Below are 15,396 nucleotides of genomic sequence, written 5' to 3' on the forward strand. Positions count from 1 at the left end.
AAAATTTTAATTGTTGCATTCAAATCCTGAGCATATGCACAGCCAGATACCAATATTACTTCATCTGCTGGTGGCACGGTTGAACTAACCATTTATCAATAGAGTTCAGCTTGGCTGGAGATTAATTGTCAGCTACCAGCCTGAAATTAATTGCTTTATTTTAAAAGGTTCAATAATACATTGAACAATATTACATTTGGTATTACTGTTGCCTCATCGGTTCATCAGTTCAGGTTCAATCTGACCTTGTGTTGATTGTGTGAAGCTTTTTTTAAACGTTCTCTTTCTGGCCAGGTAGGTTTCCCTCATTTGCTCTGATTTCCTCACATTGCAAAGATATGCTGGTTGCAACTTTGATTGCAATAAATTATGGTTTGTGTGTGTGGTCACACCATTCTCCACTCCCTCTGAATCCACAAAAATGGAGTAAAGTTTGATGTAGCAGTATTTCAGTGGAGTACAGAAAATTACAGTGGTAAGAGACAGAAGTTGGCCAAAGTAGATTGGAAGGAGATGCTGGCAGGGATGACAGCAAAACAGCAATGGCTTTAGCTTCTGGGAAAAATGAGGAAGGGACAGGATAGATATTGCAAAAATGAAGACATACTCAAATGGCAATATAGTACAACCATGGCTGACAAGGGAAATGAAAGCTAACGTAAAAGCAAAAGACACAGCATACAACAAAGCAAAAATTAGTGGGAAGACAGAAGACGGGGAAGCCTTTAAAACCTACTGAAAGCAACTAAAAGAATCATTAGGATGGAAAAGATGTAATAGGCAAGCTAGCAAACAATTATCAAGGCGGATAGAAAAACTTTGAAAAATAAAAGGAAGATGAATGAATATTAGAACACTAAAAAATGAGGCCAGAGAAATATTAAAGCGGACAAGGAGAAGCAGATGAACTAAAGTAGAATTTTCCATCAGTTTTCACTGTTGAAGACACGAGCACTGTACCAGGTGTTGAAGGGTGTGAGGGAACAGAAGTGAGTGCAGTTATTACTAGTAGGAAGAAGGTGCTCAAAAAGCTTAAAGGTACATAAGTCACCTGGGCCAGATGAACTGCACCTGCACCCTAGGGTTCTGAAAGAGGTAATAATAGAGACTGTAGAGGCATTAGTAATGATCTTTCAAGAATCATTGGACTCTGGCATGGTTCCGGAGGACTGGAGAATTGCAAACGTCACTCCATTCTTCAAGAAGGGAAGGAGGTAGCAGAAAGGAAATTATAGACCAGTTAACCTGACCTCAGCGACTGGGAATGTGTTTGAGTCAATTGTTAAGGATGAGTTTGTGGTATACTTGGTGACACAAGACAAGACAGGGAAACTTTTGCCTGATGATCCTGTTGGAATTCGTTGAGGAGATTACAAGTAGGATAGATAAAAGGGTTGTAGTAGATGTATATTTGGATTTTCAGAAGGCCTTCGACAAGGTGCCGCACATGAGGCTGCTTACCAAGTTAAGAGCCTATGGTATTACAAAGTTACTAGCATGGTTAGAGCATTGGCTGATTGGTAGGAGGCAATGAGTGGGAATAAAAGGAACCTTTTCTGGTTGGCTGCCAGTGACTAGTGGTGTTCTGCAGGGGTTGGTGGTGGGACCGCTTCTTTTTGTGCTGTATATCAATGATTTAAATGATGGAATAGATGGATATGTTGCCAAATTTGCAGATGATACGAAGATTGGTGGAGAGGCAGGTGATGTCGAGGAAACACAAACTCTGTAGAAGGACTCAGACAGATTAGGAGAATGGGCAACGTTGAAAAATGCATGGTCATACACTTTGGTAGAAGAAATAAATGTGCAGACTATTTTCTAAATGAGGACAAAATCCAAAAATCTGAGATGCAAAGGGCTTGGGAGTCCTTGTGCAGAACACCCTAAAGGTTAACTTGCAGCTAGAGTCGGTGGTGAGGAAGGCAAATGCAATGTTAGCATTCATTTCAAGAGGTCTAGAATACAAGTACAGGGATGTGATGCTGAAGCTTTATAAGGCACTGGTGAGGCCTCACCTTGAGTATTGTGAACAGGTTTTGGCTCCTTACCTAAGAAAAGATGTGCTGGCATTGAAGCAGATTCACAGGAGGTTTACAAAGATGATTCCAGAAATGAAAGGGTTGTCATATGAGGAATGTTTGATGGCTCTGGGCCTGTACTCGCTGGAATTTAGAAGGATGACAGGCTCCTCAGTGAAACCTTTTGAATGTTGAAAGGCCTAGACAGAGTAATGTGGAAAGCATGTTTCCCATGGTTAAGGAGTCTAGGGCAAGAGGGCACGGCCTCAGGATAGAGCGGCGTCCATTTAAACTAGAGTTGCGGAGAAATTTCTTTAGCTAGAGGGTGGTGAATTTGTGGAATTTGCTTCCACAGGCAGTTGTGGAGGCGAGATCGTTGGGTGTATTTAAGGCAGAGATTGATAAGTTCTTGATTGGCCAAGGCATCAAAGGTTACAGAGAGAAAGCCAGAGAGTGGGGCTGAAAAAAAAGCCTCAGCCATGATTGAATTATGGAGCAGACTCAATGGGCCAAATGGCCTAATATGCTTCTACGTCTTCAGGTCTTTTGCTCTTAATGCAAGTTCCATGGGTAAAAATGCACTGAAATACAAATGAACCTTGCTATCTGGAATAGCATAAACATCTTAATCCAACAGATTTAATTACCTGACGCCCATGGTGGAAGTTCCACAGAGTCCACTATCTGCCCTCCTTGCCTCGTTCCAAGATCTAACTTCAAACTGTTCACAATGAAGCTGGAATTTGTGCCATAAAACTCTGGTATCAACTGATAAGTGAAAAGTAAAAAGGATTTATAAATTAGCTGGCAATGCAAATACTTTATTGTCTGGATAACATACAAAAGTTCATCTGTTACCTCTTTGAAGTCTGTGGCTCCTTCTAAACAATTTTTCCACGTCTCTGCAAAACTTAATGTAGGACAGGCATTTATTGAGCATATATTATACATCATTTCACTCAAATCTTTGGTTAGTGACAAATCAGATTGATTGAGTATTAAAACAAACCTGTTGAACATTCTATCAGCATTGTCAAATTTTCCATTTTGTAAACACAGCATGTATTCAGGGGCTGAAAAAAACAAGAAGTTGACTCTCAAAAAAATCTTCATAAATAATTTTTAGAAATGTAAATTGCTGCCATGTTCTAGCATGTCTGATTGCATTTTTAAAGAGAATACACCAGGTAATATTTTGTGCTGGCTATGTTATTCTTGCCTTCTCAGTTTCAATTTCAAGCCTCCAGGATTGGCAGCCTTTTAAATATTTAAATTGTAAATTAGTTTATTTTAATCATTGATGAAAAGAGAAATTACAAGTAGTAACTGTTTTACAAAATGCAGCTAATTTGAAGAAAGCAAGTTAAAAAGACATGAAAGGGAGTCTAACGCACCAGGGAAATTTGTAGAAGAACTCTACACACCCACTAATGTAATATGTACTGATTGTATTGAATAAATAGCACAGTGGGGAAAGCATATGCAAAATAAGACATGAGGCAACAGGGCTTCAGGCCAAGAATGAGAAGTTCTAAATGCTTAGGTATAGCAAAGATATACAAAGGTATGTTTGGAGAAAAAAGGGTGCACAATTTCATGAAAAGAACACCTCTCCAACTGTTAAGCACAGGGGTGGATCGATCATGCTTTGGCTTGTGTTGCAGCCAGTGGCACGGGGAACATTTCACTGGTAGAGGGAAGAATGAATTCAATTAAATACCAGCAAATTCTGAAAGCAAACATCACACCATCTGTAAAAAAGCTGAAGATGAGAAGAAGATGGCTTCTACAACAGGATAATGATCCTCAACACACCTCAAAATCCACAGTAGACTACCTCAAGAGGCGCAGGCTGAAGGTTTTGCCATGGGCCTCACAGTCCCCCAACCTAAATATCATCGAAAATCTGTGGATAGACCTCAAAAGAGCAGTGCATGCAAGACAGTCCAAGAATCTCACAGAACTTGAACCCTTTTAGCAAGGAAGAATTGGCGAAAATCCCCTAAACAAGAATTGAAAGACTCTTAGCTGGCTACAAAAAGCGTTTACATCGGAAAAAGCAGCGCGACAGACTTTTAACATTGTAAATCAGCGAGATGTTTGTCATGTCACCCCCTTGCTGTGAAATAAGGACACCACTGTTTCCCTCATGGGAGGGGGAGGGGGAGCTTTTTTTTTGCTGAAGTGAGTGGGAGAGGGATGGGGGGAGGGTTGTTGCTTTGCTGCTGCTTGTGTGTGGGAGGGCGGAGGGGGGGCTTTGGGATTCTAACATTTTAACTGTCATTCATTCCTTGGGGCACTCTTCTGCTTTTGCGGATGTCTGCGAAGGAAATTTCAGGATGTATATTGTATACATTTCTCTGACATTAAATGGAAATATTGAACTATTGATGTTGAAGGTCAGTTCCTTTTGGGAAATGAAAACATTAATGAAGACAAAGAACAAGCTGTGACTATGTATAAAGTTGAAGACAGTGTGCCAGACAGGGTAGCAGACAGCAACAGAATCAACAAACTCATTCGTAAGGACAGTGATGTTGTGGGGATGGAACTTGGCTCTCTGACGGTGGTGTCTAAAAAGAGGATGCTGTCCAAGTTGCATGCCATGTTGGACAATGTCTCCCATCCACTAGATAATGTACTGGTTGGGCACAGGAGTACATTCAGCCAGAGACTCATTCCACCAAGATGTAACACAGAGTGTCATAGGAAGTCATTCCTGCCTGTGGCCATCAAACTTTACAGCTCCTCCCTTGGAGGGTCAGACACCCTGAGCCAATAGGCTGGTCCTGGACTTATTTCCTGGCATAATTTACATATTATTATTTAACTATTTATGGTTTTATTACTAATTATTATTTATGGTGCAACTGTAACAAAAACCAATTTCCCCCAGGGTCAATTAAGTATGACTATGACTAACTTGCATGAAGTACATTCTGAAGCCACTAGCAAGACATCCTGTTCATCAGTTATCACATCAGTAGTATTAGAATAGATGCAGATTTTGCTGAATTATACATAAGCCAATAGATATTGAGGGATAAGCGCACGTTGGAGGAAAACGTGGAACAACTTTGAAGAAGCCAGGAACAACAGGACGTGCAAATTCAAAGAGACCAGGAACTACAGGCAGAAAGCTTTGAAGAGACCAGGAAGAACAGGCAGAACAAATTTGAAGACAGATGGAGAAGCTCAAGTTGCAGAAGAAAAATTGCAGCCAAGATAGCCTGAGTTAAAGTGCTGCATCAAGTGCTGTGGGTGCTAAGCATGCCCCAGCAGAGCAGTTCTCTGGTGAGAGTTCCCTGTTGGCATGGAAGAGAAAAAATTCAGAACACTCGATGTCGGTGTGGATACATCTGAGGAACAAAATTCTATGAGCTATGATTTTGAACTCCAAGGAGTAGTTTAGGGTGCTCACTTTCAGGCATTCTGAATCTGGCCATATCCAATAGCACAAGGTGCTTCTGGGAACACCGATTTATAGTATGATGACACTCATGTTTCAGATGATAAGACATTTAAATGCTGGGCTGAAGGTCATAAGGACATGAAAAGAAATAACAAGCTTAATGATGCAACAACAATGCATTGTGTCTCTGCTTAAAGAGGGATTCAAATGTTCGATGGCAATCCATTACAGTATCATTCATTTACTAGGGCTTTCAAAAGTAGCATTGAAAGTACGATTATTGTGACCATCGCTCTTTTCTTAACAGTTTACTGAACATTACTGAAGACAGCATGCCAAAACTTGTCAGCAGTCGGCCCGGAGCAAGGATATCTGAAGGCCTAAGCTTTACTATAGGAACATTTTGGTGATGAGCACAAAATTGCTGCAGCCGACATGGAAGAGGTTCCTTCTTGGCCAAACATCAAATCAGAAGATGTGAAAGCCATTCAAGACTATAGCCTTTCTCTTAACACTTGTTAAAATGCTATGGAAGATGTGCAGGCCATGCACGAGTTGAACATGCCTGCTAATATGAAGGGTGTCATAAATAAATTGCCCGATGAACTTTGTAGAAAGAACGGAGATTGGCAGTGTATTAAGTATCTGGTAAATTTTTCTTTTTCGTCTTAATTCTTCATTCCTCGTCTGTTACAGCAAAGTAGTGCAGTGAGAATGGCTCCAGGGGCAGTGTTTTGTTATATGTGGGAGATGTGGGAATTATGGGAGACCTCTGGTCTCCCAGATAACCACACCTGCTCCAGGTGCACCAAACTGCAGCTGCTCAGAGAACATATTCAGGAAATGGAGCTGCAGCTCATAGACCTTCAGCTTATATGGGAGAACGAGGGGGTGACAGATAGGAGCTACAGAGAGGTTGCAGGAGGCAGGCAACTGAATGACTGTCAGAAGAAAGAGAAATGGACAGCCAGTGCAGAGTATCTCTGTGCCTGTTTTCCTTAATAATAAGTATACCACTTCAGATACCGTTGAGGGAGACAACCTACTGGGGGGAGCAGCAGTGACAGGGTTTTTGGCACCGCGTCTGGTGCTGCGACTCAAAAGTGGAGAGAGATGAAGAGGACTGCGGTGATGACTGGAGATTCCATAGTCAGAGGAACAGGGAAGAGACTCTGTGGATGCAATAGAGACGCCTGAATGGTATGTTGCCTCTCAACTGCCAGGGTCAGGGATGTCTCGGATTGGGTCCACAGCATCCTAGAGGTGGAGGATGAACATCCAGAAGTCTTAGTACATATTGGCACCAATGACATGGGTAGAAAAGGTGTAGGTCCTGAAGAGTGATTTTAGGGAACTAGGTAGATAGCTGAAAAATAGGACCTCCAGTGTAGTAATCTCTGGATTGCTACCCATGACATGCACCGGTGAGGGTAAGAATAGGATAATTTGGCAGATGAATGTGTGGCTGAGGAACTGGTGCAGGGGGCAGGGAGCCAGATTTATGGATCATTGGGGAAGGTATGACCTGTATGAAAGGGACCGGTTACACCTGAACTCGAGGGGGACCAATATCCTTGCAGGCAGGTTTGCTAGAGCTGTTCAGGAGAGTTTCAACTAATTTGGCAGGGGGATGGGAACTAGTGATAGTGCTGAGGATGAAGTAGTTGGATTACAAACAGAGGCAGTGTGTGGTGTGACTGCTAGCAAGGAGAGCCTGATGAAAGGGCAAAATTGCAGTCAATAGGATGAGCTGCAATGTACGACATTGTGGGCTCACTGAATCGTGGCTGAAAGAAGATTATAGATGGGAGTTTAACGTCCAAAGATACACATTGCATCAAAAGGACAGGCAGGTAGGCAGAGGGGGTGGCGTGGCTCTACTGGTAAAAAGTGATATCAAATCATTAGAAACAGGTAATGTAGGGTCAGAAGGTGTTGAATTGTTGTGGGTAGAGCTAAGGAACTGCAAGAGTAAAAAGACCCTGATGGGAGTTATACACAGAGCACCAAACAGTAGGAAAGATGTGATCTACAAAGTACAAGTGATAGAAAATGCATGCGAAAAAGGCAATATTATGATAGTCATGGGGGATTTCATGCAGATAGATTGGGAAAGTCAGGTTGGTGCTGGAGCCAAGAGGAAGAATTTCTAGAATGCCTATGATTTGGCTATTTAGAGCAGCTTACGGTTGTGCCCACAAGGGATCAGTTATTCTGAATTAGATATTGTGCAATGAACTGGAATTGATTACAGAGCTCAAGGTAAAGGAATCCTTAAGGATGCAGTGATCACAACATGACAGAATTCACCCTGAAATATGAGAAAGAGAAGCTGAAGTCAGAAGTATCAGTATTAGTGGAGCAAAGGGAATTACAGAGGTCTGAGAGAGGAGCTGGCCAAAACTGAAAAGAACGCTGGTAGGGACGATGGCAGAGCAGCAATGGCCAGAATTTCTGAGAGCAATTCGGAAGGCACAGGATATATACATCACAAAGATGAATTGGTATGCTAAAGGCAGGATGACAAAACAGTGACTTACAAAAGAAGTCAAACCCCACACAAAAGCTAAAGAGAGAGCATAAAATAGAGCAAAATTTAGGGGGAAGTTAGAGCTTTGGCAAGATTTTAAAAACCAACAAGGCAACTAAAAAGTCATAAAGGTAAAAAACATGGAATCACAAGATCACAAGACAAAGGAGCAGAAGTAGGCCATTCAGCCCATCGAGTCTGCTCCACAGCTACCCCATGAGCTAAACTATTCACCCATCCAGTTCCAATTTCTGACTTTTTCCCCATATCCCTTGATACCCTGACTAATTAGATACCTGTCAATCTCCTCCTTAAACACCCTCAAAGATCAGGCCTCCACAGCCATATGTGGCAATGAATTCCACAAATCCACGACCCTCTGGCTAAAAAAATTTCTCCTCATCTCTGTTTTAACTGGGTACCCTCTAATTCTAAGACTATGGCCTCTTGTCCTGGACTCACCCACCAAGGGAAACAACCTTTCCACATCTACTCTGTCCAACCCTTTCAACATTCGAAACGTTTCTATGAGATCCCCTCTCATTCTTCTATACTCTAATGAATACAATCCAAGAGCCGACAGACGCTCCTCATATGTTAGCCCCTGCATTCCAGGAATCATCCTCGTAAATCTTCTCTGAACTCTCTCCAACATCAGTATATCCTTTCTAAGATAGGGGGCCCAAAACTGCACACAGTATTCCAAATGAGGTCTCACTAATGCCCAATAGAGCCTCATCAACACCTCCTTATTCTTATACACTATTCCTCTTGAAATGAATGCCAACATAGCATTCGCTTTCCTTACCGCCAATCCAACTTGGTGGTTAACCTTTAGGGTATCCTGCACGAGGACCCCCAAGACCCTTTGCACTTCCGATTTTTGAATTTTCTCCCCATCTAAATAATAATCTGCCCGATTATTTCTTCTTCCGAAACGTACAACCATACATTTGTCAACGTTGTATCTCATCTGCCCACTCTCCTAAACAGACTAAGTCTCTCTGCAACCTTTCCGTTTCTTCAACATTTCCTGCTCCTCCACCTATCTTGGTGTCATCCGCAAACTTGGCCACAAAACCATTTAATCCATAATCCATATCATCGATATACATCGTAAAAAGAAGCGGCCCCAACACCGACCCCTGCAGAACACCACTAGTAACCGGCAACCAATCAGAATAGGATCCCTTTATTCCCACCCTTTGCTTTCTGCCTATCAGCCAATGCTCCACCCATTTCAATATCTTTCCTATTAATTCCATGGGCTCTCATCTTATTAAGCAGCCTCATATGCGGCACCTTATCGAAGGCCTTTTGAAAATCCAAATACACAACATCCACAGCCTCTCCCTTGTCAATCTTATTCGAGATTACCTCAAAAAATTCCAATAAGTTGGTAAGGCAGGATCTTCCCTTCATGAAACCATGCTGGCTTGGGCCTATCTTGTCATGCACCTCGAGGTATTTCATAACCTCGTCCTTGAGGATTGACTCCAATATCTTTCCAACCACCGATGTCAGACTAATAGGTCTGTAATTTTCTTTTTGCTGCCTCCTTCCTTTCTTAAATAGCGGAACTACATTTGCGACCTTCCAGTCCTCCAGAACCATGCCAGAGTCTATTGATTCCTGGAAGATCATTTCCAATGCTTCCACAATCTCCAAAGCCACCTCCTTCAGAACCCTTGGGTGCACCTCATCCGGGCCGGGAGACTTAGTCCACTTAGCTTCCCAAGCACTTTCTCTCTAGTTATCTTGACTGTACCTAATTTTATCTTCCACTGTGAAGACTGATGCAAAATACTCATTCAGTTCCTCCGCCATCTCTTTGTTATCTGTTATAATTACTCCAGCATCATTTTCAATCGGTCCCATATCCACCCTTGCCATTCTTTTACTCTTCGTATATTTAAAAAAACTCTTAGTATCCTTTTTTATGTTAATCGCCAATTTCCTTTCATAATTCATCTTTTCTTTCCTAATGACTTTCTTAGTTTCTTTCTGTAAGTTTTTAAAGGTCTTCCAGTCCTCATTTTTCCCACTAATTTTTGCTTCCTTGTACGCTGTTTCTTTTGCTTTTATTTTTGCCTTAACCTCTCTTGTTAGCCATATTTGTGCCATTTTTCCATTCAAGATTTTTTTTTCTTGGAATATATTTTTCCTGCATCTTCCTTATTTCTTGTAGGAATTTCATCGAATTCTGCTCTGCCGTCCCTCCATTTAGTTTACTTTTCCAATTGACTTGGGCCAGTTCCTCTCTCATACCACTGTAATTTCCCGTTCCACTGAAATATCGATACACCTGATACCAGCTTCTCCTTTTCAAATTTGAAACTGAACTCAATCATATTATGATCACTACTAAGAGGTTCCTTTACCTCCAGCTCCCTCATCGCCTCAGGTTCGTTACACAGCACCCAATCCAAAACAGCCAGTCCCCTGGTGGGCTTCTGGACAAGTTGCTCCAAAAAGCCATCCTGTAGGCATTCTACAAACTCCCTCTCCTGAGATCCATTACCTTCCCGACTTTCCCAATCCACTTTCATATTAAAATCCCCCATAATTATCTTGACATTGTCCTTCTGACACGCTTTTTCTATTTCCAGCTGCAATTTGCAGTCTACATCCCTACTATGAATATGAAGGTAAGCTAGCCAATAATATTAAGGAGGATACCTAAAGTTTCTTCAGATACATAAAGTGTGAAAGAGTGATGAGAGTACATTGTGGATCACTGGAAAATGATGCTGGAGAGGTAGTAATAGGGACAAGGAAATGGCAGAAGAAAGGAATAAGTATTTTGCATCAGTCTTCACTGTGAAAGACATTAGCAGTATGCTGGAGTGTACGGGGACAGAAATTTGTGAAGTTACCATGACTAGGGAGAAAGTTCTTGAGGCATGTAGGTCTGAAGGTAGATAAGTCACCTGGACCAGATGGTGTACACCCCAATGTTCTGAAAGAGGCAGCTGAAGAAACTGTTAGGGCATTAATAGTGATCTTTCAAGAATCACAAGATTCTGGCATGATTCCAGAGAACTGGAAAATTACAAAGGTCACTCTACTCAAGGGAGAGAGGCAGAAGAAAGGAAATTATAAGCCAGTTAGTTTGACCTCAGAGGTTGGGAAGATGTTGGAGTCAATTGTTAAGATGTGGTTTTGGGGATAGAGCACTGTCTGATTGGCAGGAGACAAAGCGTGGGGAAAAAGGGAGCCTTTTCTGGTTGGCTGCCGGTGACTAGTGGTGTTCCACAGGGGTCTGCTTTGGGACCACATATTTTTACGTTATATGTCAATTTGGATGATGGAATTGAAGGCTTTGTGTCCAGGTTTACAGTAGATATCAAGGTAGATGGAGGGCAGGTAGCTTTGAGGAGGCAGAGAGGCTACAGAAGTACTTAGACAGATTAGGAGAATGGGCAAAGAAGTGGCACAAAAATGAGTCAAGATTAAAAGACTTGTTATATGAGGAGGGTTAGCTGGCTCTGGGCCTGTACTCGCTGGAATTCAGAAGAATGAGGTGTGATCTCCATCTTACATTCTTATCCTCTAAGAAATTTTCACTGACGTTGTTGATTTTATCGAAAGGCTAGTGATGATTGTTACACACCCAGTGTTTCACAAACTATACAAGACTATATTGCTGGCGGTAGTAAAGGTGTGAACAAAACTGGATCACAGATTTATTTCCAAGCTAAAAGTAGCTTTGCCACTACTGTAGCCACTGTGGAAAGTGAAACTGAGCCCGGAGATGATGAAAAGGGTGCAGATTCGAAAGAAGCCATGAATGAAGCAAACACAGCAGTGAATACTGCCCTAGTATCCAATGATCTTACAGAGCTTGGTGATCATGATTGTAAACTCCCTATAATTTCACTTTAGATGAAGCCTAAGAAGAGTAACAAGACAGTGATTACTTATGCTTTCCTCGATCAAGGATGTACAGCAGTGTTCTGCACAGTGAGCCTCATAAACAAGCTCAACTTGACTGGAAAAGGAACACATGCTCTCTTACACACAATGGGTCAAGAGAAGGATGTGAGTAGGTATTTCGTTTCAGAATTGGAAGTGGCTGGATAAGATAGTGAAAACTATTGTGAACTACCTAATGTCTATACACAGGAAAGTATGCTTGTCTACAGAGGAAGGATTCTTCATCAGAGGTCTTCAGGCATGGTCTCACCTGAAGCATCTTGATCTGACAGAAACTGAATTGGAAATTGAGCTGCTGATAGGGATGAATGTGCCCCAGGCACCGGAGCCATTGCAAGTGATTTGCAGTGCCAATGATGGACCCTATGCAATCAGAACAATGCTAGTTTGGACTGTTAATGGACCACTTAAAGGAGGCTATGGTGCTGGAAGAGACCATGCTCGTCCAGAGTTGATTGCTAATGGGACTTCAGTTTTGGATGAGCTTTGGTAGCAGCGATTCAAGACAGATTTTCCTGATCGAGTCAAGAGAGACAACCTAGTTTGGCAGGAGAAGAGCACAATCTAGGATAGACTGCTTACCAGAAGAGGATGTTTGTGTAAATGTTGAGATTTCATGTCTCTTGTGACTTAATAGCACGTAGTTTTAATAAATATAGTATAATAATTGGGGGGCTGGAATGTAGGCGCCATGCATCTATTCTCCATCTGCTCTGTATTCTCCATTGTGCTTTTATTATGTTTATTATGGTAACTAGTCACATGAGTATACTGTAAGTTACGTATTCTTGCTTATTTCTTGGCAGTTTGCAGCTTTGGACTGCCGGAGGTCATGGCTTTGCTGACCACTTAATATTGCTTTAAGATTGTATGTTTGCTAATAAAGGACTGAATAAAGGATTTGATTCTTTGGCACAATCATTTCATTGGAGCCGAGGGTGCGTCATGCAAGTATAACAACTCTATGATGATCGCAGGCTAGCGGCAATTGATATGATTTTGGATTAGTTTTTGCCACTACAAGCAATACATATTTATTCACAAATGAGAAAATCTGCAGATGCTGGAAATCCAAGCAATGTACACAAAATGCTGGAGGAACTCAGCAGGCCAGGCAGCATCTACGGAAAACAGTACAGTTGACGTTTCAGGCCAAGACTCTTCTGCAGGACTCATATTTAATGGGGGAAAGAATAGTCGCTTCCATATGTGAACTTTGGCTCAGGCATTTCTCGATAGCGACTCTAAAACAAAAGAATAATTGTAAACCTACCTTTGCTTACTTAGTTTAATTCAAATAGATTAAAGGAGGTCACAAAAGACTATGGTGATAATATATATTTAATATTTCCATTTCTCCTCTTGCTTTAATTTTCTGAAATGTCTGTCTTTAGAGATTAATAAAGCTTGCATTTGATCATCAAGAATTCAGTTTTTAAAGTTCTTGATTCACCAATAATGGTAATTTCACAGTCTTTAGTGAATAGTAATACTGTAACTCTAAATTTTGTACTCAATACAAACTTCAGTTTAAAAGGTGACATGCTTACAAAGTACAAAACTAAGCAAATATTAAATATCATAAAGGACGAGTTACAGCACCTCTTTCAGGCAGCTTTTCAAAGATCTTGAAACTTGATGCCCAGCTTAATTTTTTTACAATCACAGATGGTATAAAACACCTGATAACATTATCAGATTTTGTGGTGATCTTAACTCCTTATGCTTAAAAAAAAAGCATAACTGAGAATTGACTAGCAATGAGGAAAAAATGTACCCTTACCAGCTCTCACAAGGTAGAAGAGGACATAACCTGGGGAAGAATAGTGACTTCCATACATAAACTTTGGCTCAGGCATTTCTCGATAGCGACTCTAAAACAAAATAATAATTGTAAAACTACCTTTGTTGAATTCAAATAGATTGAAGGAAGGCACAAAAGACTACAGATAGTGACATTCTGAAATGAGAACGAAAAATTCCAAAGGTAGTGGTGAGATTATGCAGTATTCCTAGAGGGAAACAATGTGAATGTTTCAAGTCATCAGATATAGTCATGTGCTTTCTAAAATTATTATTCCTTACCATCAGGTCGCTTATGTTTTTTTACTGATCAAAAAGAAAAGTGTAAATACTAGGAAATGGAATGTTTTTGCTTTAGGAGCTGATTACTCAATAGTAATCAGGACATGGCCAGAAACAGAAATGCGGCTGCCTTTACATAGGCAAACCATGAACATTAGCTAAATGGCGGAGCAGACTCGATGGGCCGAATGGCCTAATTCTGCTCCTGTGTCTTATGGTCTTATGGAATACTAAGCATAATGCCTCCTAATATGCAGCTTTATGACTTTTGAACAATTTGTAACAATCTATAGATAATGTTGCACAGTAAATATACTTTCCAGGAACTGGACGATGTCTGTCCAAACTCTTTTCAGACCACAACACATTATAGCTGGTTTCAGCTTATGATGGAATTAGCACTTGCCTAACTATACAATTTGCATTTACAGAGCACCTTTACCAGAAAACGTGCTGAAGCATTTCTGAGGCAACAGCATATAAAATGACAAGTGAAATAAAGGACAATGTTTTAAGAGGGATAATTTAGTTAAGATGTGAGCTTTCAGGATAATAAGACCATAAGACATAGGAGCAGAATTGGGCTATTCATTGATCATTGAGTCTGCTCTGCAGACTTCTGGAAGGAGCAGAGGGATTTAGAGAAAGGTTTAAGCATGGGATTCCAGAGTATGGGACTAAACAATTGCAGACTAAAGTTATCAATTGTGGTGTGAAAGAAAATGGGAATTCCTTAGTTGCAAGAGATAGAGAAATGCAAAGTTGTCAAAGTATACAAGGCTGAAGAAAGTTATAGAGTGAAGATGGGAGGAAAACAGGGCTGAAAAGGGACATAGATGATTCAAAATGCTGCATATGAATGCCCACAGAATGTACACAAATCAGCAAAAAAGTTATGGGTAAACAGGAGTGGGCTTTCAGTCACAGAATTTAGGACAAGCCAATATTTTATAGAAGCTAGAAGACGAGGGAAACTCAGCACAGAATGCACTTTAAAAGCTGGCAGGCATGATTTTCAATCAGCAACTGGTAATTTTGAATGCTATCCATTTTAATTCTTTCCTGCTTGGAATTTTGCCATTCACAATATTTATTTCATTTGCTGGACCTTCGGCTCTGATCATTCTCTGGTGAAGAATTGTTTAACCTTAATACAAGGTTCACTGTGCAAAGAATAACCTGCCTGGAAAGCACAGTTGTTTACTCGTCTCTTTATCCCATGATGAAGGTCACAGATTGGCACAAAATTAGTGCTGAATATAACTGCTGAACCTGGCTCAACACACACAAAATGCTGAAGGAACTTGTGTCTGCTGATCCAGGTATCCCACGTCTGCAGTCTCTATAGCTTAGTTTCACAGAACTCGGCTTATGATTTCCAATCTGTCTTAACATAGACAGCAAGATCTATT

The 15,396-nt window shown here is 41.0% G+C and overlaps 1 protein-coding gene across 3 annotated transcripts in view; it reads right to left on the minus strand.

Moving 5' to 3' along the window:
* Positions 1-15,396, minus strand: part of nsmaf (neutral sphingomyelinase (N-SMase) activation associated factor) — a 163,123-nt gene that overhangs the window by 84,916 nt on the left and 62,811 nt on the right. For all 3 annotated transcript variants that reach the window (XM_063063988.1, XM_063064005.1, XM_063063997.1), the window contains 4 exons: positions 13,683-13,773; positions 3,031-3,094; positions 2,880-2,931; positions 2,669-2,789 (listed from right to left, as the gene is read on the minus strand). In XM_063063988.1, the coding sequence (XP_062920058.1) occupies positions 2,669-2,789; positions 2,880-2,931; positions 3,031-3,094; positions 13,683-13,773 (328 nt within the window). The remainder of the gene's footprint in view (positions 1-2,668; positions 2,790-2,879; positions 2,932-3,030; positions 3,095-13,682; positions 13,774-15,396) is intronic.

This window comes from Mobula hypostoma, chromosome 1 (assembly GCF_963921235.1).
Source record: "Mobula hypostoma chromosome 1, sMobHyp1.1, whole genome shotgun sequence".
NCBI classification, from domain to species: Eukaryota; Metazoa; Chordata; class Chondrichthyes; order Myliobatiformes; family Myliobatidae; genus Mobula; species Mobula hypostoma.